Genomic DNA, 25,514 nt, shown 5'->3' on the forward strand with positions numbered 1-25,514 from the left:
GAATGCACTCCATCCTTATCACAAAGCAGCAAATGAAATGCTGTGTTTCCTGGCAGACAAAGAATAAAAACATGTCTACACGATCAACGTCTGTCATTCCCACAGAAAGGCAAAGCTTTTCCAGGCAGTGTATTCTAAAAGTTTTATCTAGGGGCATTGGGGGATGAACAGGACAATGACTCTAGCAGAAAGTTGACAATAAAGGCTCCGGTGACTTTCATCTGACGGTTAACATCCTTTCTTTCAAATCTGAGTTAAGTCACAGGAGGCTGTTCTGTGAGAGGGGCTAAGCTGACACAGACCAATGATGCTGGCTTGGGCTGGGGTGAGAAGAGGATGTCTACTGGCAGATAATACATAACACCACAGGAAAGGATGATGAGCTAGTACTTTAGCCCTTGTGCAGCTCCTTCCATCCCTTGACATCAGACATCACGATGCTCTCAAGCCTGCTACACAAGTCCCAGCAAAACTCACAACCCACTTCAGTACCCCACTCAGGAAATAAGAAAAAACTCAGAACCAACAGGAGCAAGAGAATGGTATCACAGGATGACTCTGCAGCATCCTTTATTTATCAGAAACAATGCAAAAAGGCTGACATTCAAATTACTTTATTCACAATATATTTAGGACATACCCCATCTCAGCTGACTGAGAACAGCTCTCTTATACTCTAACTCCTCCCAAGGCAAGCCTGGGCAGACACTACACAATAAACAATTTGTGAAGTTACTTTTTTTGCTAAGGGTCTAGTGCGATGTTATCCAGAACTTCCTGTGATCATGGAAGCGTTCTACGTCTTGTGTTGTCGAACACAGTAGCCACTAGATACAAGTATTTGACATGTGGCTAAGTCACGCTAAGTAGCTAAAGTCTGCATTATATTCCAGTTTAACTCATTTAAATTTAGAGAACTGCAGGTGGCCAGGGACTATGGAATTGGACAGAGCAAGTCTAAAAGATCTTAATAGGCTGGGCACGGTGGCTCATGCCTATAATCCTAGCTCTTTGGGAAGCTGAGGCGGGTGGATCACCTGAAGTCATGAGTTTGAGACCAGCCTGGCAAACATGGTGAAACCCTATCTCTACTAAAAATATGAAAATTAGCTGGGCATGGTGACACAGGCCTGTAATTCCAGCTATTGAGGAGGCTGAGGCAGGAGAATCGCTTGAACCTGGGAGGCAGAGGTTACAGTAAGCTGAGATTGTGCCACTGCACTCCAGCCTGGGCCACAGAGTGAGACTCCATCTCCAAAAACAAAACAATAAAATAAAATCAAAGATTGTATTAAACCATGTTCTAGCCAATACCTGGTCAAGGGAGAAAGACAACTGAAAGTTACTGGAAACTTTGATTCCTAATACAAAAATGTATTCAAGTTCTCTTGCTTTAGTTTTCTCTTTAATTTACATAATAGGTAGGAGGATGGCATAATACAATCGACGTGGAAATGAGTCTTGATTTTAACCCTAATCCTGGCGCAGCATTAGACTTTGACTCTGGCTGTAGCTTCCTTGATCTGAAGGTCAGAAAGTAGGGCTCAGGCATCTGCGTGTCTGTTGCCTGTGCAGGAGATGACAGAACATCTAAAAGTTTCCCTGCCGCTTTTATTTGGGATCACGGAGGATTCCCAGAGTTGCGATTTTGCCCTCTGGGCACTGGTGCCAACTCTCATGCTCAAATCCAACAGCGTCATTCAGAAGTGTGCCACCAGCTTCTGCTTCAGTGCACACCAGGAACATGGTATGTTGAGCAAAATGTCATCCCATGTAGAAGCCTGTGCTAATTATAATGTCAGGCTTCCCACTGAGATACTGATAATTAAAGGAGAATATTACAATGTTTTCAAACTCCAGCAGTAAATGAGAAGCATCTTCAAATGTAACCTGTTGGAGACGAAAATTAAATCCATCTGAGACGTCCCCATTTAAGACCTCCACAACCAGAACCAGACAATTCTTGAGGATCAAAGCAAGGTGAAGGCAAAAGCAAGTGGGTGGTACAGCTCGGGGGAAGAGGAGGAGGTGGAGGGGAATTAATGTTTTCCAGGTCCTGCTGTGTTCTAGGAACCATAATACTCTTTATTTTTTTTATTGAGACAGGTCTGGTTCTGTCACCTAGGCTGGAGGGCAGTGGCACAAGCACGTCTCACTGCAGCCTCTACCTACTGGGCTCAAGCTATTCTCCTGCCTCAGCCTCCTGAGTAGCTGGGACTACAGGCGTGTGCCACCACGCCCAGCTAATTTTTGTATTTTTTGTAGAGACGGGTTCTGCCATGTTGCCCAGGCTGGTCTCAAACTCCTGGGTTCCAGTGATCTGTCTGCCTCTGCCTCCCAATGATACTCTGAATAGCAGATAACACAGTGGGTGGCCCTGCTTGTTGCTACTGCTGTCATCTCAATAATGAACTGCCAAGTAGCTATTATCTGCATTTTACAGCTGGGAAAGCTAAGACTCCCATGATCTCACCTAAGGTTACAAACCTACCTAGTAAAGCATTTGGTGGCTCCAGGATCCAAGTCTTGGCCTTTCTGCTCTAAAGGTTGTGCTTGTCCTATCCCTGTGGGCGACCATCTGCCTGGGTCCTGAAGCATCGGTGGTGGTGATGGGTGTGCGGGGGCCTCACAGGCATTCATTTTACATGTCTCCTAGAGTGCCCACAGTGGTGGGCCCTGAGGACAGAGGAGGCTTCCTGCCCAGGTTTCCCTGCCCAAGTCTCCTTGCTGAACTGAGCCCAATGCATCTGGAGTGAGAATCACGCCAACATGGTGCTGCAGACATTAACATTTAATGTGGCAAGCTTAAAAACAGCAAGAAGCATTTCCTGAACTTCTCTGTAACTGTCTCTGAAAAACAGTGTGATCCACGGGAAGACAAGAAACACAGGCCTCACCAGAGCCAGACGCAACATACAGAGACAGCGTGTGATTCAAGCTGTACCCATTACTGCTTGTGTGGCCTCAGCTTTGTTTATTTTTTTATTTTTTATTTTTGAGACAGGGTCTCGCTCTGTTACCCAGGCTGGAGTGCAGCAGCACAATCTCAGCTTTCTGCAGCCTCCACATCCCAGGCTCAAGCGATTCTCCTGCCTCAGCCTCCCGAGTAGCTGTGCCAGCAATCACACACCACCATACCCGGCTAATTTTTGTATTTTTTTTGTAGAGACGGGGTTTCCCCACATTGCCCAGGCTGGTCTTCAAATCCCAGGTTCAAGCAATCCACCTGCTTCAGCCTCCCAAAGTGCTGAAATTACAGGTGTGAGCCACCACGCCCAGCCTTGGGCTTGATCTTCAAACTTTCTAGGTCTCAGTTTCTAAAATGTAAAACAGGGATGCAAGTATCTAAATCATGTATGTGATGCACTTTATACAGTGTCTGGAACTTTGAAAGGCCCCCGTAAGTGGCAGCCTTTAGTATTATCGGTCTATTTTATTACGGTCAATGATGCGTGCCTTTTGTGTGGCGTTCTGCTTCCTCATTAACTGAGCCTGGGTCGCTGGCGACTGAGAAGACCCTTCAGTTTCCAGAAGCAGATCAATGTGAAGTAGAAGCTGTTGCATCGTGGTTTCTCCTGGAAAGGTCTGTATCTAATAGTAGAATTTTCTGCTCAGTCTTTACCCCAGGAAAATGAAAAATCAATATGTTCTTTCTCATGGCCAGTAGCTCCTTCTTGCAAGTCGGGGCCCTGGTCTCACTGTGCTGCCCCTCCAAGCCACCCCGGCGGCACGGGGAGACTGTACTAGGGCAAGCTGAAGGTCCAGGCTCACATCACCAATGTCAGCAGCAGCAGCCTCCCCGGCCACCTGCAGCTGTCCGCTGACTTTTCAGCACCCCAGTAGGTCCTCCATATTCCACACAAAATCAAAATCCAACTGCAACTGACACTTTGTTGGAAAGCAGGGCTCAAAAAATAACTTTATTTTTTTCCTATCTGTCTACTGACTTGGAAGAAAATTCACTAGATTAAAAAAAATGTATTATAAAAATGTATATTGCTCAAAAAAAAAAAAAAAAAAAAGCAGGGCTCATAGACACCCCCAAGCAAGTGTCATGGTAGGTGGGGCAGAGGTTACTCCTCTGTCTCAAAGGACTCTGCTGGAGTATGGAATGAATGGGAAGGAGCTTAACGGAAAGAACTAGCTTCAAAGAGTTCAAAGGTTTCCATATGACCCAGCAATTCTACTCCAAGGTATGTACCCAGGAGAACATACGTCCATACAAAGACATAAACACACATAGCAGCATTACTCACAACACCCGAAAAAGTAAAAACAACTCAAATGTCCATCAATTGATGAAAGGGTAAACAAAACATGGTGTATCCATAGAATAGAAGATTATCTGGCCATAAAAAGAAAGACTTGCTGATACATGCTACAACATCAATGAAACTTGGAAGCATCATGCCAAGTGAAAGAAACCAGACACGAAAACATATATATTACATGATACCATTTAAATGAAAGTCAGTCCTGGTGAGTGAAATTATAGAGACAAAGTGGATTAGTGCAGGGGCTGGAGCAAGGGAGGAATGGGGAGTGACTGCTAATGAGCATTCCGGTTTTTTTTTTTCTCAGAGGCACTGTTCAAAGAGTGTGGGGTTTCTTTACAGGGTGATGAGAGTGTTTTGGAATAGTGGTAGGTTGGGTATGGTGGCTTACACCTATAATCTCGGCACTGTGGGAGGCTGAAGCAGGAGGTTCTCTTGAGGCCAGGAGTTCAAAGCCACCCTGGCCAGCACAGCAACACCCTGTCTCTATTGAAAGCACAAAATTAAAATTAAAAATTAAAAAGATAGTGATGGTGGTTGCACAAACTTTTGGGTATACTAAAACCATTGAATTGTGAAATTTATTTTTCTTTTTTTTTTTTTTGAGACAAAGTCTTGCTCTGTCATCTTGGCTAGAGTGCAGTGGCACAGCCACAGCTCACTGAAGCCTCGACCTCCAGGGTTCAAGCAATCCTCCCAAGTAGCTGGGACCACAAGCATGCACCACCACACCTGGCTAGTTTTTAAATTTTTTGTAGAGATGGGGGTCTTGTCATGTTGCCCAGGATGGTCTCCAACTTCTGGGCTCAAGCGATCTGCCCACCTCAGTCTCCCAAAGTGCTGGGATTACAGGCGTGAGCCACTGTGCCTGGCCTTGAATTGTGAACTTTAAAAGGGTGAATTTTATGGTATGCGAATTATATCTCATTCTTTTTAAAAAAGATAACAGGGACTCTTTCCTCAGTGTGGAAGTGTAATTGGCAGACCTCCTAATTACCAGTGAGCTTGGGGATGAGAAAATGCCACACAATAAAGTTGCTTGAGAAAGAGAGAGACTGAGCGACAGATCATGTGTGAGATGGAGTAGGGTCAGTAACCATTTAAATACGACATTGACCTTGAGAAAAAAGAATGTCAGTTATAATCACAAGCCACAAATGTCTGTCACTGTGAATTGGCTCATCACGAAGAACTGAAGGATAACATGGAGTTAAGACAGCAGTGGAGGCAGGCAAGGGAAAGGGACCCATGAGATATGGACAGCAGCACTTCCCCCAATTCCCTGCCATCCCCACTGCACACGTATAAGCTAAGTAAATATTACGTCATCTTTTACTAACACCCTAAAACTCTCATTTGATGAAGGACCAGGGGAATAAGTTGCTGAATGGGCTCATTAAGACTGAGGAATTCTTCAGAGGCTCAAACACAGACAGCCAGTGATGGGAAATGAGGACGACACAGCTGACAGCCCATGGGAGTCCCAGGGTGAGACTAAGACTCCATAAGAGCCAGGCTTAGACTTATAAAGGAATGCTGGCTGCTGAAGACATTTCAGAACTCAAGCTAAGAATCTCTGGTCTGCATTCAGAAGATACCTTTGGTCTCTGTGGTTGGCCAAATGCTGACTCCAAATATATCCAGGTCCTCATTCCTGGAACCTGTGAATGTTACCTTTCATGATAAAGGAGATTTTTCAGATGTGATTACCCTGGATGATCTGGGTGGGCCCTAAATGCAACCACAAGAATCTTTATAAAAAGGCAGAGGGAGATTTGGCACGGAAGAGAAAGCAATGATCACAGAGGTACTGATTGGAGTGATGTGGCCACAAGCTAAGGAATGCCGGCAGCCTGCAGAAGCTGGAAGAGGCAGGAATGGATTATCCCCTAGAGTCCCTAGCAAGAACACGGCCCTGCTAACCCCTTGACTTTATCACAGTGAAACTGATGTCAGACTTCTGGCCTCCAGAACTGCAGGAGAATAAATCTGGATTGTTTCAAGCCACTAAGTTTGTGGTAATTGGTTACATCAGCCATAGGAAACCAAGGCAGTCCTTCATTCTGCTTCTAACCTGTCTAAATACTAAGACAACCCCAGTAAGATGATCTCTGGCATAAAGGAATAACATCTCTCTACTTCTATGCATGTGTTGAGGGTTGGCGTGTTGAGGTGGTTAGGTGATGGTAACTCCTTGATGAACTGAGCCTGATGCATCTGGAGTGAGAACCACGCCAACGTGGTGCTGCAGACATTAACGTTTAATATGGCAAGCTTAAAAAAAGCAAGAATTTCACCTTTCCAAAAAAGCATTTTTATCTGATTGCAAGTCACAAATATTTACTACAGGAAAGCTTAGTTATAAATCTCACAAAAACAGGAAGAAAATAAAAATCATCTGCAATCCTATCACCCAGGAATAACCAACCACTGTGAACATTTTCATGTCTAAATTTGTGTTCTTGTTACCTGAAACAAAAAATCACTTTGGATTCAAATCTCAAGCATTTCTTTGAAAGCCATTATCAGGAGCTGGCAATGAGGACAGGCCACATGACCAAAACCAACTGTTGGGCTGTTCTAGTGACACAAACACTGGTCCCCAGGACTCTATGTCATAGCGACAACCAGCAAAACAAACTTGGTTCTGGACACTATTGACAGGAAAATAAAAAGCATGCAATTCATCTGCCCTCTTCTTCTGTGGAACTTTATAAATAACTTCAAATACGAAAGAGAGCAAGAGTCTGCCAATGTATCATCAGGACCCACATGAGTCAATGTCCTCCCTTGGCCCACCTGGACAATGTAGAAAGAAAATTAGGCAGCTGGGCGCGGTGGCTCACGCCTGTAATCCCAGCAGTTAGGGAGGCCAAGGCGGGCGGATCACCTGAGGTCAGGAGTTCGAGACCAGCCTGGCCAACATGGCAAAAACCCTGTCTCTACTAAAAGTACAAAAATCAGCCAGGCATGGTGTCGGGCGCCTGTAATCCCAGCTACTCAGGAGGCTGAGACAGGAGAAGCTTGAACCCAGGAGGCGGAGGTTGCAGTCGGCCAAGATCGCGTCACTGCACTCCACCCTGGGCGACAAGAGCGAGACTCCGTCTCAAAAAGAAAGAAAATTAGGAACACCTAACTCTCAAACAGCCCCTCCTCTCTTAGAATGGAGGCCAGGTATCCAATGTACCAGTTCTTCTATGTGCTCAACTATGTAATACATATTGAATATATCAAAGCTTCGGTATGTGTTATAACATTGGGTCCCCCAAAAAGAAAGCAGTATAGAACTTCTTGCAAGAAGCTCTGTCTATTAGGGGCAAATGCACATGTTTAAATACAGGTAATTGCAGCCATCAAGAGTCGAATGAATAAAGAAAATATGGTACATACCCACAATGGCGTATTATTCAGCCATATAAATGAATGAGATCCTGTCATTTGCAACAACATGGATGGAACTGGAGGTTATTATGTTAAGTGAACTAAGCTAGGCACAGAAAGACAAACTTCTTATGTTCTCACGTATTTGTGGGAGCTAATAATTAAAACAATTGAACTCATGGAAATAGAGAGTAGAAGGATGGTTAACAGAGGCTGGGAAGGGCAGTCAGGGAGTGGGTGGGGAAGATAGAGATGGTTAATAGTGTACAAAAAAAAAATAGATGAATCAGACCTAGTAGTTGATAGCACAACAGGGTTACTATAGTCAATAATGTAATAACTGTACATTTTAAAATAACTAAGGGTATAACTGGATTGTTGGTAACACAGGATAAATACTTTAGTTGATGGGTTATCATTACATACCTCTATCAAAATATTTCATGCAGGCCAGGCGAGGTGGTGCACACCTGTAATCCTAGCACTTTGGGAGGCTAAGGCAGGAGAATCTATTGAGCCCAGGAGTTCGAGACTAGCCTAGGCAACATGGCAAGACCCTGTCTCTACAAAAAATACAAAAAAAAAAAAAAAAAAAAATTAGCTGGGTGTGGTGGCATGCACCTGTAGTCCCAGCTACTCAGGAGGCTGAAGTAGGAGGATCAACTGAGCCCAGAAGGTTGAGGCTGCAGTGAGCCATGATCACACCACTGCACTCCAGCCTGAGTGACAGAGTGAGATCCTGTCTCAAAAAACTATGTGTGTGTGCATGCACGCACATATATTTCATGTGCCCCATAAATCTATACACCTGCTATGTTACTGACAAAAATTAAAAATAAATAAATAAATAAAACAAACAGGTAATTGTAAGAGTGATAACTATTGTACAGAATATAAAGGATACAGCAAGGCATCACAAAGGAAGGAGTGATTAACTTTGTTAAATAAATGTAATTAATAATTACTATTTCTATGATTCTTCACAGAATCATCCAATGCTAAAGCTAGAAGGAGCCATAATGATAATTTACCAAAACCCCCTAAAATTTCAAATGAATGAGTGTTTGAATGAGATAACCCCTAGAATCCTTTAAGCTTCCAATTTAACTTTCTCCCATACAAAACAATGGTGTAGTTCACTGTTGAGATCATAAGCTACTCATGATAAGAGATTAGTAGGGACTCAATTGCTAGGTGATTTTTAATTCCATTCGAAAACAGAAGGGCCAGGAATCTTTGGAAGGCTCAGAGCCCTTCAATCTGTATGATACTGCATGAAAAGCACCTCAAGAGATAGTATGCTCAAAAGGCTGCAATCATGGGTTGGTTTTCTAGAAAACATTTTTGTTTCCTCGGGGTGTCCTTCTCCAGCAGATGCAAACGCCCTAGACCACCCCGACAGATGCACCCAAGCAGAGGCCAGGGAAGTAGCTTAGAAGAAGGCGGGTGCGTCTGAACTCTGTTTAAGGAGGCGTCTGCCTGTTAGTGTTGTTTTTACTGCGCCTGCCAGCATCTGCTGGCCTCCCTCAGTCATTACCATTTCTTCCTAAGGCATTTAATTTGCACAAGTATACTTTTCTTTGTCCTCTAAAGGGGAGGGGGTCCTTTTTTTTTTTTTTTTTTTTTTGAGATGGAATCTTGCTCTGTCTCCAGGCTGGAATGCAGTGGCACAATCTTGACTCACTGCAACCTCTGTCTCCTGGGTTCAAGCAATTCTCCTGCCTCAGCCTCCTGAGTAGCTGGGATTACAGGCACGTGCCACCACACCCAACTAACTTTTGTATTTTTAGTAGAGATGGGGTTTCACCACATTGGCCAGGATGGTCTTGATCTCCCGACCTTGTGATCGGCCTCCCAAAGTGCTGGGATTACAGGCCGTGAGCCACTGCACCCGGCCTGGGGAGGGGTTCTTTCCTGTTCTAGGGTTGTGAATAGACTCCATAAAGTCTAAACACCCAGAATTGTCTGCAAAATATTGTGTGTGGCTGTGGTCTCAAGGTTTATGTCTCCCCAAAATTCATATTTTGAAACCTAATCCCCAACGGTATTGGAATTAGGATGGTGGGGACTTGGGGAATGGATGGTATTAGGAGGTGGGGACTCAGGGAAGTGATTAGGTCGTGAGATGGAGCCCTTATGAATGGGATCAACAACCTTATGAAAACAGACTCCAGAGAGTGCCCTCTTTCCACCATGTGAGGATACGAGAAGACAGTTATCCACAACCCAGAGAAGGGCCCTCACCAGAACCTGACCATGACCATGCTGGCAGCCCGATCTCAGGCTTCCAGCTCCCAGAACTGGGAGAAATAAATTTCTGTAGTTTCTAACCTACCCATTCTATGGCATTTTGTAATGGCAGCTTGAACAGACTAAGACATGTGTACAACATTCTCTTGTGAGATGGTGCATAACTCATCAGATTCACAGGACAACTGTGAACCACAGAAGCTTACGAAGTATTTGACCTTGCACATGTGTATTAAATATTAACCCAAGAGCCCCAGACGTGTGCATATGCCTACGGGTGTGTCCTTACACCCCGGATATCTCGGGGAGATAGGCCACTATTAACAAGCCTTCCATTTTCCTTCCACATTTAAAAAAAAATTTTTTTAAACAAAATGTCATCCTCAGGACATACAAAACTGAAATAGCAAAGACAAAATACTTCAAAAAAAAAAAAATCAATTCTCCATTTAGTCATTGTGAAAAGTCTGTCTTAAAAACCCAGAGTCTCAGGGAATCTCAAAGCTCTAGTTAAATTTTTAATACGCTATAAAGGATAGTGTTAAAGAAGAGACCTTTTCAAAGGTAAGCTGGCTCCAAACAGGCTCTTAAAATGGTCCTCATCAAAGACATGAAGCTGCTTGACAGTAATGGTGAGGGAGTTCACTTCTCATTAGACAGGAGTAGGAGCTGGAGACTCGAGGAATGAGCCACAGTGGGTCTTTGAAGACACATCTATTTGTAGTTAGACCCTTGGTGGCCTCATCCAGTGTCAGGGATTTAAGGAACATTCATGTGCCAAGGGGCCAGGCGCAGTGGCTCACGCCTGTAATCCCAGCACTGTGGGAGGCCAAGGCAGGTGGATCACTTGAGACCAGGAGTTCAAGACCAGCCTGGCCAATATGGCGAAACCCCGCCTCAACTAAAAATACAAAAAGTAGCCGGTTGTCGTGGCACGTGCCTGTAGTCCTAACCACTCGAGGGGCTCAGGCAGAAGAACCTCTTGAACACAGGAGGCGGAGGTTGCAGTGAGTCGAAATTGCACCACTGCACTCCAGCCTGGGCGTCAGAACAGACTGTCTCAAAAACAAAAAACAAAAAAACAAAAACCATTCATGTGCCAATGATTCACAAATCTATAACTCTTAGCTAGACTTTGCAATCCAACTCCAAACTCCATCCATCCAGCTGCCTAGTCAGTATCTCCATTTGAATGTCTAATGGCAATCAAACCTCAAGATCAAAAAACGAATTCTTGATAGTCCCCCTAAAGCTCCTCCAGCTGCAGCCTTCCTCGTCTCAGTTGATGGCAATTCCATCCTTGCAGCTGGGCAGCCCTGAAACCTCCAGGTCTCCCCTGGCTCCTCGCTTTCTCTCACATCCCACATCCGATCCATCGGCAAATCCCATTGCCTCCACCTTCAATCAGGACCCTGGAAGGGATCCCTTCTCACCACTTCCAGCACTACCACCTTCATCTGTACCACTGTCATCTTTGATCTGGATTCTGCAGTGGCCTCCACACAGGCCTCCCTGCTTCCATCCTTACCCCTCCTAAGTCCCATCTCAATTCAACACCTAAAGAGAAACCAACTTTCAAAGCTCAAGTCAAGTCATACGCACCCTCTTCAAAACCCTGCAATGGCTCATCACACACAGAGCAAACACAAACATTTTTATGCCTCCAAGTTCCATCTAAAGGCGGAGCTGACATCCCTGCCCTCACCTTGTATTTCTCTCCCTGCTGCTCACCCTGCTGTGGACTCTTGGCTACTCCTTGTGGGCGCTAGACATGCTCCTGCCTCAGGGCCTTTGCACTGGCTATTCCCTCTGCCTAAAACACTCACTCTTTACCAGAGATCTGCACGACTGACTCAAATGCAAGGCCATCTCAAGGAGCCCCTCCCTACCTACTCTATTTAAAATGGCAATTTCTTCCTTTAACACTGTACCATCTCTTCTCCCCTGAACTTTTTCTTTTTTTTAATCACTAACCACCTTCTAACACAATATAAAATTCATTTATTCTGATGATGTTCATCAACTATCTCACCTTGCTATAATATTGGTTATAGAAGGCCAGAGATCTTGGCCTGTTTTAGTACTGATATAACCCAAGTACGTGGAATACAATACTCAAATATAATAAATAAAATACAAGACTGGGAAAGAAATGTCCCTTCAAACCTCTCCATCCAGGCAAGCCAGCTGTCCTCCAATTTACTGAAACCAGTGACTATTAACACCATGCTTCTGGTGAAATCTAACTCAGTTGAGATTCCTAGAAGGCACTCAATCCTCATTTCAATATATTTTTTATTTTATTATTTTTTTGAGACAGAGTCTTGCTCTGTCACCCAGGCTGGAGTGCAGTGGTGCAATCTCAGCTCACTGCAACCTCTACCTGCTGGGTTCAAGTGATTCTCCTGCCTCAGCTTCCCGAGTAGCTGGGATCACAGGCATGCACCACCACTCCCAGCTAATTTTTGTATTTTTAGTAGAGACGGGGTTTCGCCATGTTGGCCAGGCTGGTCACAAACTCCTGGCCTCAAGTGATCCGCCTACCTTGGCCTCCCAAAGTGCTGGGATTACAGGCATGAGCCACTGTGCCCGGCCTCAATCCTTCTTTCAAAAGATACTTTTGCATCACCATAAAAGTGACAAAGGCTGAACTTAGAAACTCGAAAGACACAGAAGAGGGTCTCCTGTCAAGGAAGAAGTAAGATTTTAATTTATGCTCATTTAGGATCAAGAAATATTGCTGTCATTCCACACATCTGCCTACTGTTTCTGGCTTTATTCCAAGTTGTCACTGTAGTCAACAAACATTTGAGAAAGTAAACTCTGAACCAGCCTGGCCTTCTATCGAAATGAGCCAGGAAATGATGCCAGCTGAGCATAATGAATCACCCAAGTACAGTGGCAGGTGTGGTAGAGAAAAGGGTCCATTAGAGGGAAGTTGGGTACTCAGTCCGTTGCTATAAAGTCTGGACCTCAGACTACATTTTTGTTCTTCAGAGAAATAGTCATCATAATTTACACCTCAGTGTAGTTACCTTATTTAACACTAAACCCACTGGGCAGATCTTTACTCTTGCTCAGTTGGTTAAAGAAGGGGTCATAAATGGCAGAAAGACAGCTACTATTATGAATGAAAAACAAGTAACCTTTCCTCTCTAACTATTAGCACTTAACAGGCCAGAAGTGGCCGTCACGGCTCTTAAGCAGTCCTCTGCAGGGGACCAAGGGGTCTTCCAATGAGCTCTTTAAGATACTGGGTGTGCGTGAGCAGGGTCTTCCACCAAGGCTAATCCACTTTGGGCATCTTTGTGCAGTGAGTTCCATAGAAGACCCCATCGTTATCTCAAGGCATACTGAATACCGAGATCTAGAAAACCAACAGGGTCCGATGCTGTGGCTCACACCCATAATTCCAGCACTTTGAGAGGCTGAGGTGGGCTAATCACTTGAGGCCGGGAGTTCAAGACCAGCCTGGCCAACATGGTGAAACCCCATCTCTTCGAAAAATACAAAAATTAGCTGGGCATGATGGCACACATCTTTAATCCCAGCTACTTGGGAGGCCGGGACAGGAGAATCGCTTGAACTGGGAAGCGGAGATTATAGTGAGCTGAGATCGCACCACTGCACTCCAGCCTGGGCAACAGAGCGAGGCTCTGTCTCATTAAAAAATAAATAAATAAATAAATAATAAATAATAAAAATTGGAAAACTAACTAAAAAAAGTTTGTTCATCACTAAAAGACAAGGGTCAAGAGGGGAATGAGGGAGACACATATACTGATGAAAATATTGGGAAAACGGGCCTTCCTATGATCATATGGTACAAATGCCTAAGGTTACAATAGAAATAACAGAGGAATGTGCTTCTTATCTAGAGAAATATCTGAGCTTAAAAAGTACTTAAACACATAGTGCTTTAGGCAGATTTAATATATACTAGAATATATAATATATATTAGAATTTTCACTCTTTAAAGATGACCAAAAAAAGAGTCTTCATTGTGCAAGCAAAACAACATCAAGTTATACAGAGGAATAGACTCAGTGTGGCCGTGCTTTTTGCTTCTGCAATACTAAAGCCAGAAGACAATGGGTCAACATCTGCAGAAGGTTTGAAGAGAAAAAATGTCATGACTAGAAAATGTCTGCCCAGCCAAGTTCTTGCTTGTGTATTAGAATAACAGATTGACACCATGAACTCTGCAAGGACTCAGAAAATGTACCACCCAAGGATGTTCCCTGGGGAAGATTATTGCTCAAGCTTGAGTTCCCAAACAACAAAAGGTGAATCGGCATGTTTAAGATCTCGAGATCAAGGAAATCATGGCTGAAGAGGCAGCAGGAGTACCACTGATGCCAACAATGGCTCCCATTTTTCAAGTGCTCATATGTCCCAAGCACTGTACTGAAAGTTGTGTGTACATTTAGCATCTCATTTAATTCTCAGAATAAGCCACTTGTGGCATTATCCCCATTTCTTAGATGAGAACACCAAGGTTCAGGGAGTTCAAGCAATTTGTCAAGATAACCTCGTTAGGAAGTGAGAGAGTTGGAATTTCAAAATGCATCTCAAATTGCTCAGGTTCCCTCAATTTATTTATTTTTAAAAATATCTATCATTTCCTATGCTTAATCATGTTTTCTAGTTGCTCTAAAAGAAGCATTCATTATTTCTGAAATAAGGCATTAATATGTCCTTTGTTTCCAATTAAAATACATCTAAAGACATAAAACAGGCCAGCGTGGTAGCTCACGCCTGTAGTCCCAGCACTTTGCAGGGCCGAGGCAGGTGGATGACCTGAGGTCAGGAGTTCAAGACCAGCCTGGCCAGCATGGTGAAGCCCCATCTCTACTAAAAATACAAAAAATTAGCCGGGCATGGTGGTGTACACCTGTAATCCCAGCTACTCGAGAGGCTGGGGCAGGAGAATCGCTTGAACCCAAGAGGCAGAGGTTGCAGTGAGCCAAGATTGCTCCACTGCACTCCAGCCTGGGGGACAGAGCAAGACTCTGTCTTTAAAAAAAAAAAAAAAAAGACATAAAAGAAATTACTCTAAAATGCTAAATAGGAAAGGATTGGTAAGAACATTGCAGAAAGATGCCTACATAAAGAAGGCAGGTAAGGCAATTATCACTGCCAAATTATACGGAACTCAATAGAGTTCACCCTTGAACAATGCAGACGTCAGGAATGCTGATTTCCTGTGCAGCAGAAAATCTGCATAGAGTTTTTGGCTTCCCCAGAACTTAACTATGAATAACCTGCTGTTGACCAGAAGTCTTACCAATAACATTGTCAATTAATACATATTTTGTATGTTATATGTATTATAAACTGTACTCTTACAATATAGCAATCTCAAGAAAAAAATGTTATTAAGGAATTCACAAGAAAGATAACATATATTTACTATTCATTAAGTGGAAGGGAGTCATCATAAAGGTCTCATCCTCCTCATCTTCACACTGAGTCGGCTGAGGAAGAGGAGAAAGAGGAGAGGTTGGTGTTCCTCTCTCAGGGGGGCAGAGGTGGAAGAAAATCTGAGTGTAAGTGAACTCACGTAGTTCAGATCTGTGTTGTTCAAAGGTCAACTATATTTTCAAATAGCATTAAGCAGAACCAGAGATATCCAGTATTTATAAAAGACACCCTCCACAGCAATCATGTAACAGTTATGAATTTATGCTCCAAATAACCTGGTAACTCGTATGTCAAAAAAAGGAAGTAAAAGTTGTTTAAATGAACTGGAATGGGAAGTTTTCACATATGATGATCAAGCTCTGATGATCAAAAAATAAAGTCAAGAAGGATTTGTACTGCCACCTTCACTCCCCTCCAAGAAGGACCCACGTCACAACTGCCCATTCCCCTTTTCCAGCCAGACAATTGTGCTGACAAATGACTTTACCTTCAGGCAGTGGCTGGCGCGCTCACGGACAAGACCTCACCTGGAACGTTGTGTATAGTGATGGCCAAGATGAGCAGCGCGATCCTCCTCCAGCTGCTGCCACTGGGCTGTGCCAGGTTCCCTCGAGAAGGCACGGGGACAGCAGGACCCTCTGGAAGGCCAGTGGCTGCCGCTTTCTTTCTCTGATACGCCTCACCATTTTCACTCTTGTCTGAGCAAAAAAAAAAAAAAAAAAAAGAGAAAGAGAGATGGGGAAAGAGAGCGCTTTGAACATGGGCACATTAACTCTCCAGCAAGCTACAGCAGGAAGAAGCTTCTACCCCCGAACTTCCTGTAGACTATGCAAGGTTCTGTGTGGTCTCTCATTCACTCAGGCATCCATTCATTCAGCGAACAATTCGTTGACTAGGCCGAGTATGGTGGCTCACTCCTGAAATCCCAACACTTTAGGAGGCTGAGGCAGGCAGATGGCTTGAGCCCAGGAGTTCGAGACCAGCCTGGGCAACATGGCGTGATCCCATCTCTACAAAAAATAAAAATAAAGAATTAGCTGGGCATGGTGGTATGCACCTGTAGTCCCAGCTACTTGGGAGGCTGAGATGGGAGGATGGCTTGAGCCCCGAAAATTGAGGCTGCAGCGAGTTGTGATCGCACCATTGCACCCCAGCCTGGGTGACAGAGTAAGACCCTGTTTCAAAAAGGAAAAAGAAAAAGAAAAAAAAAAAAAATCACTGAATAGGCATTGAGCGCCCAATGCATAGGTACCAAGAAGTATAAAAAAGATGAAGATGTGGTATCCTAGCAATGCCTGTTTAAGACAAGCAATGTTGAGTCATGATTAGAAACACAGATTCCAGAACCATGCTGCCTGCTTCCCTTCCTGACTCAGCCACTGGTCAGCTGTGTAGCGCCAAACAAGTTATTTCACCTCCCTGTGCTGTGGCTTCCTGATTCGTAAAACTAGAATAATAGTATTACCTATGTCATAAGGGTTTTGTGAGGATTAAATGTAACAATGTCTGAAAGTGCTTAGAATGTACTAAGTACTGATTGTATCGATGGTTATTGTTACTATCATGTTCCCTCTCCCATGGCCCTGCAGAATTACATAATATGTGACCCTGCTCTCCTGGTCATACTGATTTATAGGAACCAATTCAGATGCCTGGTTCAGCCAATCAGAATCCCTCCCCAGGGAGACTTGGCGACTCCAACGTGCAAGCTGAATCTGAAAAATCACATGATGTGCGAGCAGCTCTGCCACAGCGGAATGAGGGAAGCGGCTGGAGAGACAATCAGAAAGAATCAGATATACATCAACAAGCAGAGATGGGAAACCAGGCAGCCCGAGGGAAGGAGAGAGAAGGGCAGAACTGCAGCCCACGTGCCATAGACATTCATAGGCCACCCATAGCACCCAGCCCTTGGGTTTCCTGAGCAAACCTTCCTTTTAAAAATGCCTTTACAAATTGGCTTATATTGGAAGAATGTCATTCTTACAACCAGCTTGTCCTAAATATCCATGGTCCCCTGGGCTATTTGTTTATTCATAATAGAGGCAAATTGCGTGGATCTGAAATTGCGAGGACAAGAGTGGGAGAGAGCATCCAGCCTTCAGTTCACAGCATGGGATGGATTTGTGGGGAAGACTTTCTAGAGGAAATGGGTCTTGAGTGAATCTTAAACATGCGATGGCACAGAGAGAAAGAAGGGTCCCTCTATTGGGAGAGAAAATAACCCAGCAAACATAACTCACACGTCTGTTAAATTAAATAAGCAGGAGACTATTGGTCTGAGGCTGTACTTTGAGTTGCTTCATAGTGAACTACAGCCTAACTTAGTATGTATACAAATGAAAATCTCATTAGGAGTATATATTTTTTGTAATAGGAAAGCTAGATCTCAGCCAATCACAAGCAGCCGAGCTTCAACCAATCACAGGTAGCCAAACTTCAGCCAACCACAGGCAGCCAACTGATTAGACTATGTCCAAATAAGGTAAATGCCTAACTGTAACCAATTAAGCTATTTCTATACTTTATTTCCTGCTTGAACTTCAAAAAAGGCAGAGCTCTCTGAATGTCTTCTAGTTTTGAATGCTGCCTAATTCATGAAGCCTTTAATGCTTAAATAAATTTAAAAAACATTAAAAGAAAAAACTTCTTTTGAAAATCATTTTGTGGCCGGGCGCACTGGCTCACACCTGTAATCCCAGCACTTTGGGAGGCCGAGGCGGGCAGATCACAAGGTCAGGAGATCGAGGCCATCCTGGCTAACACAGCGAAACCCCGTCTCTACTAAAAATACAAAAAATTAGCCGGGCGTGGTGGTGGGTGCCTGTAGTCCCAGCTACTCCGACAGCTGAGTAGTGTGAACCTGGCAGGCGGAGCTTGCAGCGAGCCGAGATCGGGCCACTGGACTCCAGCCTGGGCAACAGAGCAAGACTCCGACTCAACAAAAAAAGAAAAGAAAAAAAGAAAATCATTTTGTATTTATTTACTCAAATCATACAAGTACAGATTGGAAAGTAAGAAAGTACAAGGCAAGTAGACGCACTCCTCCCCAGCTCCCAATCATTTCTCTCTTATTAACAGCTGGATCTCAGTTCCATTAGGAGAAGGGAGGTCTTTGATCCTCCACAATGAAAGGATGCCAGTCCTCCATTGGTCAGTAGCCCTGACTCACAACACCAGCCTGTGGAGAATTCAGCTGTCTCAATTGGATAGCAACTCCTCCCAGACAGTGTTTACACGAGGCGAAGCTCCACACTCATTGTGTGGTATCCACATGTGTATGCATGTATGTGTGTGTGTGCATGTGTGTATGTGTATGTGCGTGTGGGTGCATACAACTGCTACTCAGTGACATCCTGAGATATTAGATCTCCTTTGTGTATGTATGCATTTATCTAGTAAGACGTTCTCAGTCTGAGGTTCTTGAATCCATAAAGACCCAACAATTATTTCAAAAGTGTGTATTTTTTGCTGGATTGTAACTTTCGCTGTACTTTCAAAGGCGGTTGCTGATCCCAAATGGTGCACACAAGCGGGGAGGGGTGTTCATACATTTCGAGTAGACAATATGTAGATGACTCAGGCTGCACATGCTGGTCGAGAAATTGAACTAAACATCTGGGATTTCAAGCTCACAGACACTAAAGACATGAGCAAAGCAGTCCCCGAGAGCTGTCCATGAACTAACCTGGGTCATGGTGGAGGGTCCTCAGCTTTCTCCTAGGTCAGTCAGCAAAGATTCCTGATTTCCTGTGTCTGGTCTGAACACACAGGCCTGCGCTAGATGCTCTCCAGTGAGAGTTGATAGAGGCCAAAAGAAAAATCTCTTCTCTTGGAGACTTTTGATTGATTGATTGACTGATTGAGCAGGGTCTCACTCTGTTGCCCAGGCTGGAGTGCAGTGGTACAATCTCAGCTTACTTCAGCCTCCACCTCCCAGGCTCAAGCAATCCTCCCACCTTGGCCTCCTGAGTAGCTAGAACTACAGGTGCACGCCACCATGCCCAGCTAACCTCTGTATTTTTTTTTTTTTTTTTTTTTTTTTGAGACAGAGTCTGGCTCTGTCGCCCACGCTGGAGCACAGTGGTGCGATCTCGGCTCACTGCAAGCTCCGCCTCCCAGGTTCCGCCATTCTCCTGCCTCAGCCTCCCAAGTAGCTGGGACTACAGGTGCCCGCCACCCCGCCCGGATAATTTTTTGCATTTTTAGTAGAGACGGGATTTCATCATGGTCTCGATCTCCTGACCTCGTGATTCACCCGTGTCAGCCTCCCAAAGTGCTGGGATTACAGGCATGAGCCACAGCGCCCAGCCTTCTGTATTTTTTTTTTTTTCAGTAGAGATGGGGTTTTGCCACATTGACCATTCTGGTCTCAAATTCCTGGACTCAAGCGATCCACCTGCCTTGGCTTCCGAAAGTGCTAGGATTACAGGCATGAGCCACTGCACCTGGCCCCTTGGGGATTTTATAATTTAAGAGAGGGTAGACAGGGAAGACACACATAAATTCCCTCCAATCTAAGGGGCAAAACACACACTGTAACAATCACCAACGGTTGCACTTGTTTTTGTCAATGTCACAAAAGGATCCTACTCTCAATCTCCTCCAGATGCTACACAGAGAACAACAGACCTCAAAGGCACCACGAGCAAATTCTAGCGCTATGCTTGTGTTTCATAGGAACATCAGGAGCATAAAGAGTTCTTCCTCAAAATTAAAACGCACGCCTGGCCCCGGGCTTCCAGTGTGTGAAAACTGACGTCAATGCCTTCCCTAGTAGGAAACAGGAGGGTGTAAATGCCTCACGTCCTTGTGAAAGTTAAATAAGCCACCATTTGGTGACAGCCACTAATGAGTCTGCAACAAGGAAGATTAGTCCAAATAAATCATTACAGAGTATGATGCGTCACGAGCAATGAATTTTCTTGCCTCTCCTGGTAAGGCTAGTTCAACCATCACACCCATCAAGTAAAATGCTAGCGCGTGGGAAAAGGATGATCCGTTAGCGGAGGCAATTGCCAAGCACACTGTGGGATGTGAGGGTGTGCCAGAGTGACAAGAACCTCGTGAGGTTTCTTGAAATGGGAAAGGTTTGGGCACTTTTGAAGTGGGATTTGGGAAGGAGGAATAGAAGGGGGACTATTTCATTTAGGGATGAAATAGCCAATGTCAAACGCAGAAGCAAAACAACATCAGAGACACTGGTTCACAGGTAATATTGGGAACTTATCTTCAATGAGTCCTCAATCCTTACAAAAGCCCCATGAAATAGAGATTAATCCCCTTTAACGAATGAGTAAACTGAAGAACAGAGAGGCAGAGTAACTGGTCCCAGGTCACACAGCCAGTCTGCAGTGGACTCAGGAGTTGACTCAGCATCTTGGCCTCCAGAAGCCCCTCTTTTAACTAGGGCCTCATGGTTGACTGGGGATGAAGGGGGTGGGAGGAGCAAAGGCTGAACTGCTCATGGCTTACCAAAAAAGGTAGTGGGAGCAGTTGCTGCAGTGAGAAAGAGTCTGGTGAGCTCTCATTGCCTGTGACCAGAGTGGGGAAAGACTCAGAGGAAATCTCGTATCTATAATCATTCTTACTTGCAGACAAACCTGAAACATTTTGTAAGAGTAGTATTTCTTTTTTTTTTTTTTTTTTTTTGAGACGGAGTCTTGCTCTGTCGCCCGGGCTGGAGTGCAGTGGCCGGATCTCAGCTCACTGCAAGCTCCGCCTCCCAGGTTTACACCATTCTCCTGCCTCAGCCTCCCGTGTAGCTGGGACTACAGGCGCCCGCCACCTCGCCCAGCTAGTTTTTTGTATTTTTTAGTAGAGACGGGGTTTCACCGTGTTAGCCAGGATGGTCTCGATCTCCTGACCTCGTGATCGCCCGTCTCAGCCTCCCAAAGTGCTGGGATTACAGGCTTGAGCCACCACGCCCAGCCAATAGTAGTATTTCTTAACCCATTAGACCAACTATTTCTAAGCATAAAGTAGCTGCAAGCAGAAAATATTTACCCATGCTAAACCCGCAGCATGGGCTTATACTTCTTTTGGGAAGGAGAATGAAAAGATTCTTTGTTGTTAGGAAAAAAAGTTGCCCATCATTACAATTTTATTTTTTAATTTGTAATTAAGCATCTAAGAATTCACACAAAGAAAGGACCCACTGCCGGGGCTCAGCCTCTCATCCTTCCCACTCCATCTTTCCTGGAAAGGAACCACAGTGCTACATGTAAGGGTGAGGATGACAATGAAACAGACAGAAAAGTCCCAGGCTCACTTTTCCCACAGAATCACCAGGTGACATTTTCTGATGCATCCGCTTCCCTGATTTCCTCTTCCCCAAAACAGAGGACATGATTATGGTCACAAAACACCATAGGATGGAGAAAAGCCGACACAGGTCTTACAGGCACAAGCCCAGGGGCCATGAGCAAACCCTGCTGCCCAGGTAAGCCTCTGCCCTTCGAGGTCTGGCTTCCTCCCTGCAGAGCAGAAATCTCTGAAGTCCTCTAGTGAATGACCCCAAACCATCTTGGATCAGCAACCACCTTTGAGAGTACAGCGAAGGTTACAATCCAGCAAAAACTACACAGACCATTTTGAAATAATTGTTGGGTCCTTATGGATTCAAGAACCTCAGACTGAGAACATCTTGCTAGATAAATGCCAAGTTAACCTCCGTTTTCATAGCCCATGGGCCCAATCACACCAGCAACACAGAATGTACATGGTCCCTGAGATGGTGTAACCGGCTAAATCTAATGGACCCAGTGATGGAATCGCAGGCCTCCGATGAATACGGCAATGCTAATTAACAGAGCACTCGCCAAGAGAGAGCTTTCACAACATTCCCACGATATCATTGGAGATGATTTGGCTGGATCAGCACAAATGGCAAATCGTCATTTGTTAAGTGCAGAAAGCATCAAATCCCTGGAAAAACTCTTTCTAAACCCCTGTTACAAAACAAAATGAAGAGTGGCCAGCAACATATATTCACTAAGTAACATGTATACACAAAAAAAACCAAAGGCCAATCAAAAGCAGAACAGAAGGGGATCAACTTATATTGTCCCTGCCTTCTTGTTTCCCAAAGAATCAGTATAGTTTCAGGTAACACAAATTATTATTTACATTCTCACATCATTGGACTTTTAAGCTATTTCTAGACTCTTTTTCTTATAAATATCATTGTAAAACTTTTAATTATACAAACAATTAGAATTTGGACAAAGTTCCCAGAAGTTCAACTGCTGATCAAAGGGCCATGATACAATTACCTAATAAATCTCTAGGAAGGCTGTGTCACTTACCCACGAACAGTGTGCAATTTCCATTATGCCACTTCTTAGCCCTGGTATTTCTCATTTTGAAATAAATGTATTTATTTATGGGGGAAATGACATTTCGCTTAATGTGTATTTCTTTGACTACAACAAGTGAGGTGGAACATTTTTCAGAGTTTCAGGCATATTTCTTTCCTCTTTTGTAAGATGCCCACTGTCCCATTGAGGCCTCTTTAAATAACAGTAATATGATTAGCTAATTCTTTACAGACACCGGTATTTTCCTGTGATCCATTTAGGTTTGTCAGTAAGACCTAGCTGAGAGTAACAGGTATTAATACATCAGACAGACGTATCCACTTGACCAAGTTGGAGTTTTAGCCTCAAATTTTAAAATTCCTTTTTGAGATTCCTCAAGACGTTATAAGGCCTTTAAAAAATATATATATATCTTACCTGCTTTTCTTAAGGAACTATATAGTATGGTCCTAAAAGCTAATTTTCTCAGGTAATTGTCTCTTTCAATATTAAAACTTTTTTTTTTTTAAAGATAGATTCTCACTCTGTCACCCAGGCTGGAATGCAGTGGCGCAATCTTAGTTCACCGTAACCTCTGCCTCCCAGGTTCAAGCAATTCTCCTGCTTCGGCCTCCAGAGTAGCTGGGACTACAGACACGCACCACCACACCCGACTAATTTTTGTATTTTTAGTAGAGATGGGGTTTCACCATGTTGGCCAGGCTGGTCTCGGACTCCTGACCTCAGGTGATCCACCTGCCTCGGCCTCCCAAAGTGCTGGGATTACAGGCGTGAGACACCACATTCGTTTTTTTTTTTTAAAAAAAAAAAAAAAAACAAAATAACAACTTTTATTTTAGGTTCAGGGCTACATGTGCAGGTTTGTTCTATAGGTGAACTAATGTCACGGGGGTTTGTTGTACAGATTATTTTGTCACCTAGGTACTAAGCCTAGTACCCAATAGTTACTTTCTCTGATCCTCTCCCTCCTCCCACCCTCCACCCTCAAGCAAGCCCCAGTGTTTGTTGTTCCCTTCTTTGTGTCCACAAGTTCTCATCATCTAACTTCCACTTGTAAGTGAGAACAACTGGCATTTGGTTTTCTGTTCCTGTGTTAGTTTGCTAAGGATAATAGCCTCGAACTCCATCTGTGTTCCCACAAAAGACATGATCTCATTCTTTTTTTATGGCTGCATAGTATTCCATGGTTTATAAGTACCACATTTTCTTTATCCAACCTGTCACTGATGGGCATTTAGGTTGATTCCATGTCTTTGCTATTGTGAATAGTGCTGCAATGAACGTTGATGTGCATGTGTCTTTACGGTGGAATGCTTTCTATTCCTTTGTGTATAAACCCAGTAACGGGATTGCTGGGTTGAATGGTAGTTCTGTTTTTAGCACTTTGAGGAACTGCCACACTGCTTTCCATGATGGTTGAACTAATTTACACTTCCACCAACAGTGTATATATTCCTTTTTTCTGCAACCTCATCAGCATCTGTTATTCTTTGACTTTTTAATAATAGCCATTCTGACTGGTGTGAGATGGTATCTCATTGTGGTTTTGATTTGCATGTCTCTAATGATCAGTGGTGTTGGTATTTTTTTTCATATGCTTGTTGGCCACATCTATGTCTTCTTTTGAAAAGTGTCCATGTTCTCTGCTCACTCTTTAATGGGGTTGTTTCTTTCCTGTAATGTGTTTAAGTTCCTTATAGATGGTGGATATTATACCTGTCAAATGCATAGTTTGCAAAAATTTTCTCCCATTCTGTAGGTTGTCTGTTTACTCTGTTGATAGTTTCTTTTGCTGTGTAGAAGCTCTTAAGCTTAACTAGATCCCATATGTCAATTTTTGCTTTTGTTGCAATTGCTTTTGGGATCTTTATCATGAAATCTTTCCCTGTTCCTAGGTCCAGAATGGTATTTCCTAGGATGTCTACCAGGGTTTTTTATAGTTTTAGGTTTTAGATTTAAGTCTTGAATCCTTCTTGAGTTGATTTTTGTATATGATGTAAGGAAGGGATCCAGTTTAATTTCTATATATATGGCTAGCCAGTTATGTAAGCACTATTTATTGAATAGGAAGTCCTTTCCCAATTGCTTATTTTTGTCAGCTTTGTCGAAGATCAGATGGTTGTAGATGTTCAGCCTTATATCTGGGCTTTCCATTCTGTTCCATTAGTCTATGTGTCTGTTTTTATACCAGTACCATGCTGTTTTGGTTACTGTAGTCCTATAGTATAGTTTGAAGTTGAGTAATGTGATGTCTTCAGCTTTGTTCTTTTTGCTTAGGATTGCCTTGGCTATTTGGGCTCCTTTTTGGTTTCATACGAATTTTAAAATAGTTTTTTTCTAGTCTGTGAAGAATGTCATTGGTAGTTTGATAGGAATAGCATTGAATCTATAAATTGCTTTGCGGCAGTATGGGCATTTTAATAATATTCATTCTTCCTATCCACAAGCATGGAATGTTTTTCCATTTGTTTGTATCATCTCTGATTTGAGCAGTGTTTTGTAATTCTCCTTGTAGAGATCCTTCACCTCCCTGGTTAGCTGTATTCCTAGGTATTATATTCTTTTGGGGTCAATTGTAAATGGTATTGCAGTCCTCGTTTGGTTCTCGGCTTGGCTGGCTATTGTTGGCATATAGAAATGCTAGTGATTTTTGTACAGTGATTTTGTATACTGACACTTTGCATATTCTGACACTTTGCTGAAGCTGTTTATCAGCTAAAGAAGCTTTTAGGCCAAGACTATAGAGTTTTCTAGATATAGAATCATGCCATCTGCAAACAGGAATAGTTTGATTTCCTGTCTTCCTATTTGGATGCCCTGTATTTCTTTCTCTTGCCTGATTGCTCAGACCAGGACTTCCATTAC

General features: G+C 43.6%; 1 protein-coding gene and 1 long non-coding RNA gene across 12 annotated transcripts in view; one reads left to right on the plus strand and one right to left on the minus strand.

The window, feature by feature from the left end:
• The window catches only part of LOC105469096 (solute carrier family 39 member 11), a 565,539-nt gene that overhangs the window by 185,158 nt on the left and 354,867 nt on the right, over positions 1 to 25,514 (minus strand). For all 11 annotated transcript variants that reach the window (XM_071083524.1, XM_071083523.1, XM_071083528.1 and 8 more), the window contains one exon: positions 15,858 to 16,028. In XM_071083524.1, the coding sequence (XP_070939625.1) occupies positions 15,858 to 16,028 (171 nt within the window). The remainder of the gene's footprint in view (positions 1 to 15,857; positions 16,029 to 25,514) is intronic.
• LOC139359682 (uncharacterized) overlaps positions 1 to 25,514 on the plus strand; it is a 32,645-nt gene that overhangs the window by 2,723 nt on the left and 4,408 nt on the right. The gene's annotated exons all lie outside the window — the stretch shown is intronic.

The sequence above is a fragment of the Macaca nemestrina genome, chromosome 17 (assembly GCF_043159975.1).
Source record: "Macaca nemestrina isolate mMacNem1 chromosome 17, mMacNem.hap1, whole genome shotgun sequence".
Lineage (NCBI taxonomy): Eukaryota > Metazoa > Chordata > Mammalia > Primates > Cercopithecidae > Macaca > Macaca nemestrina.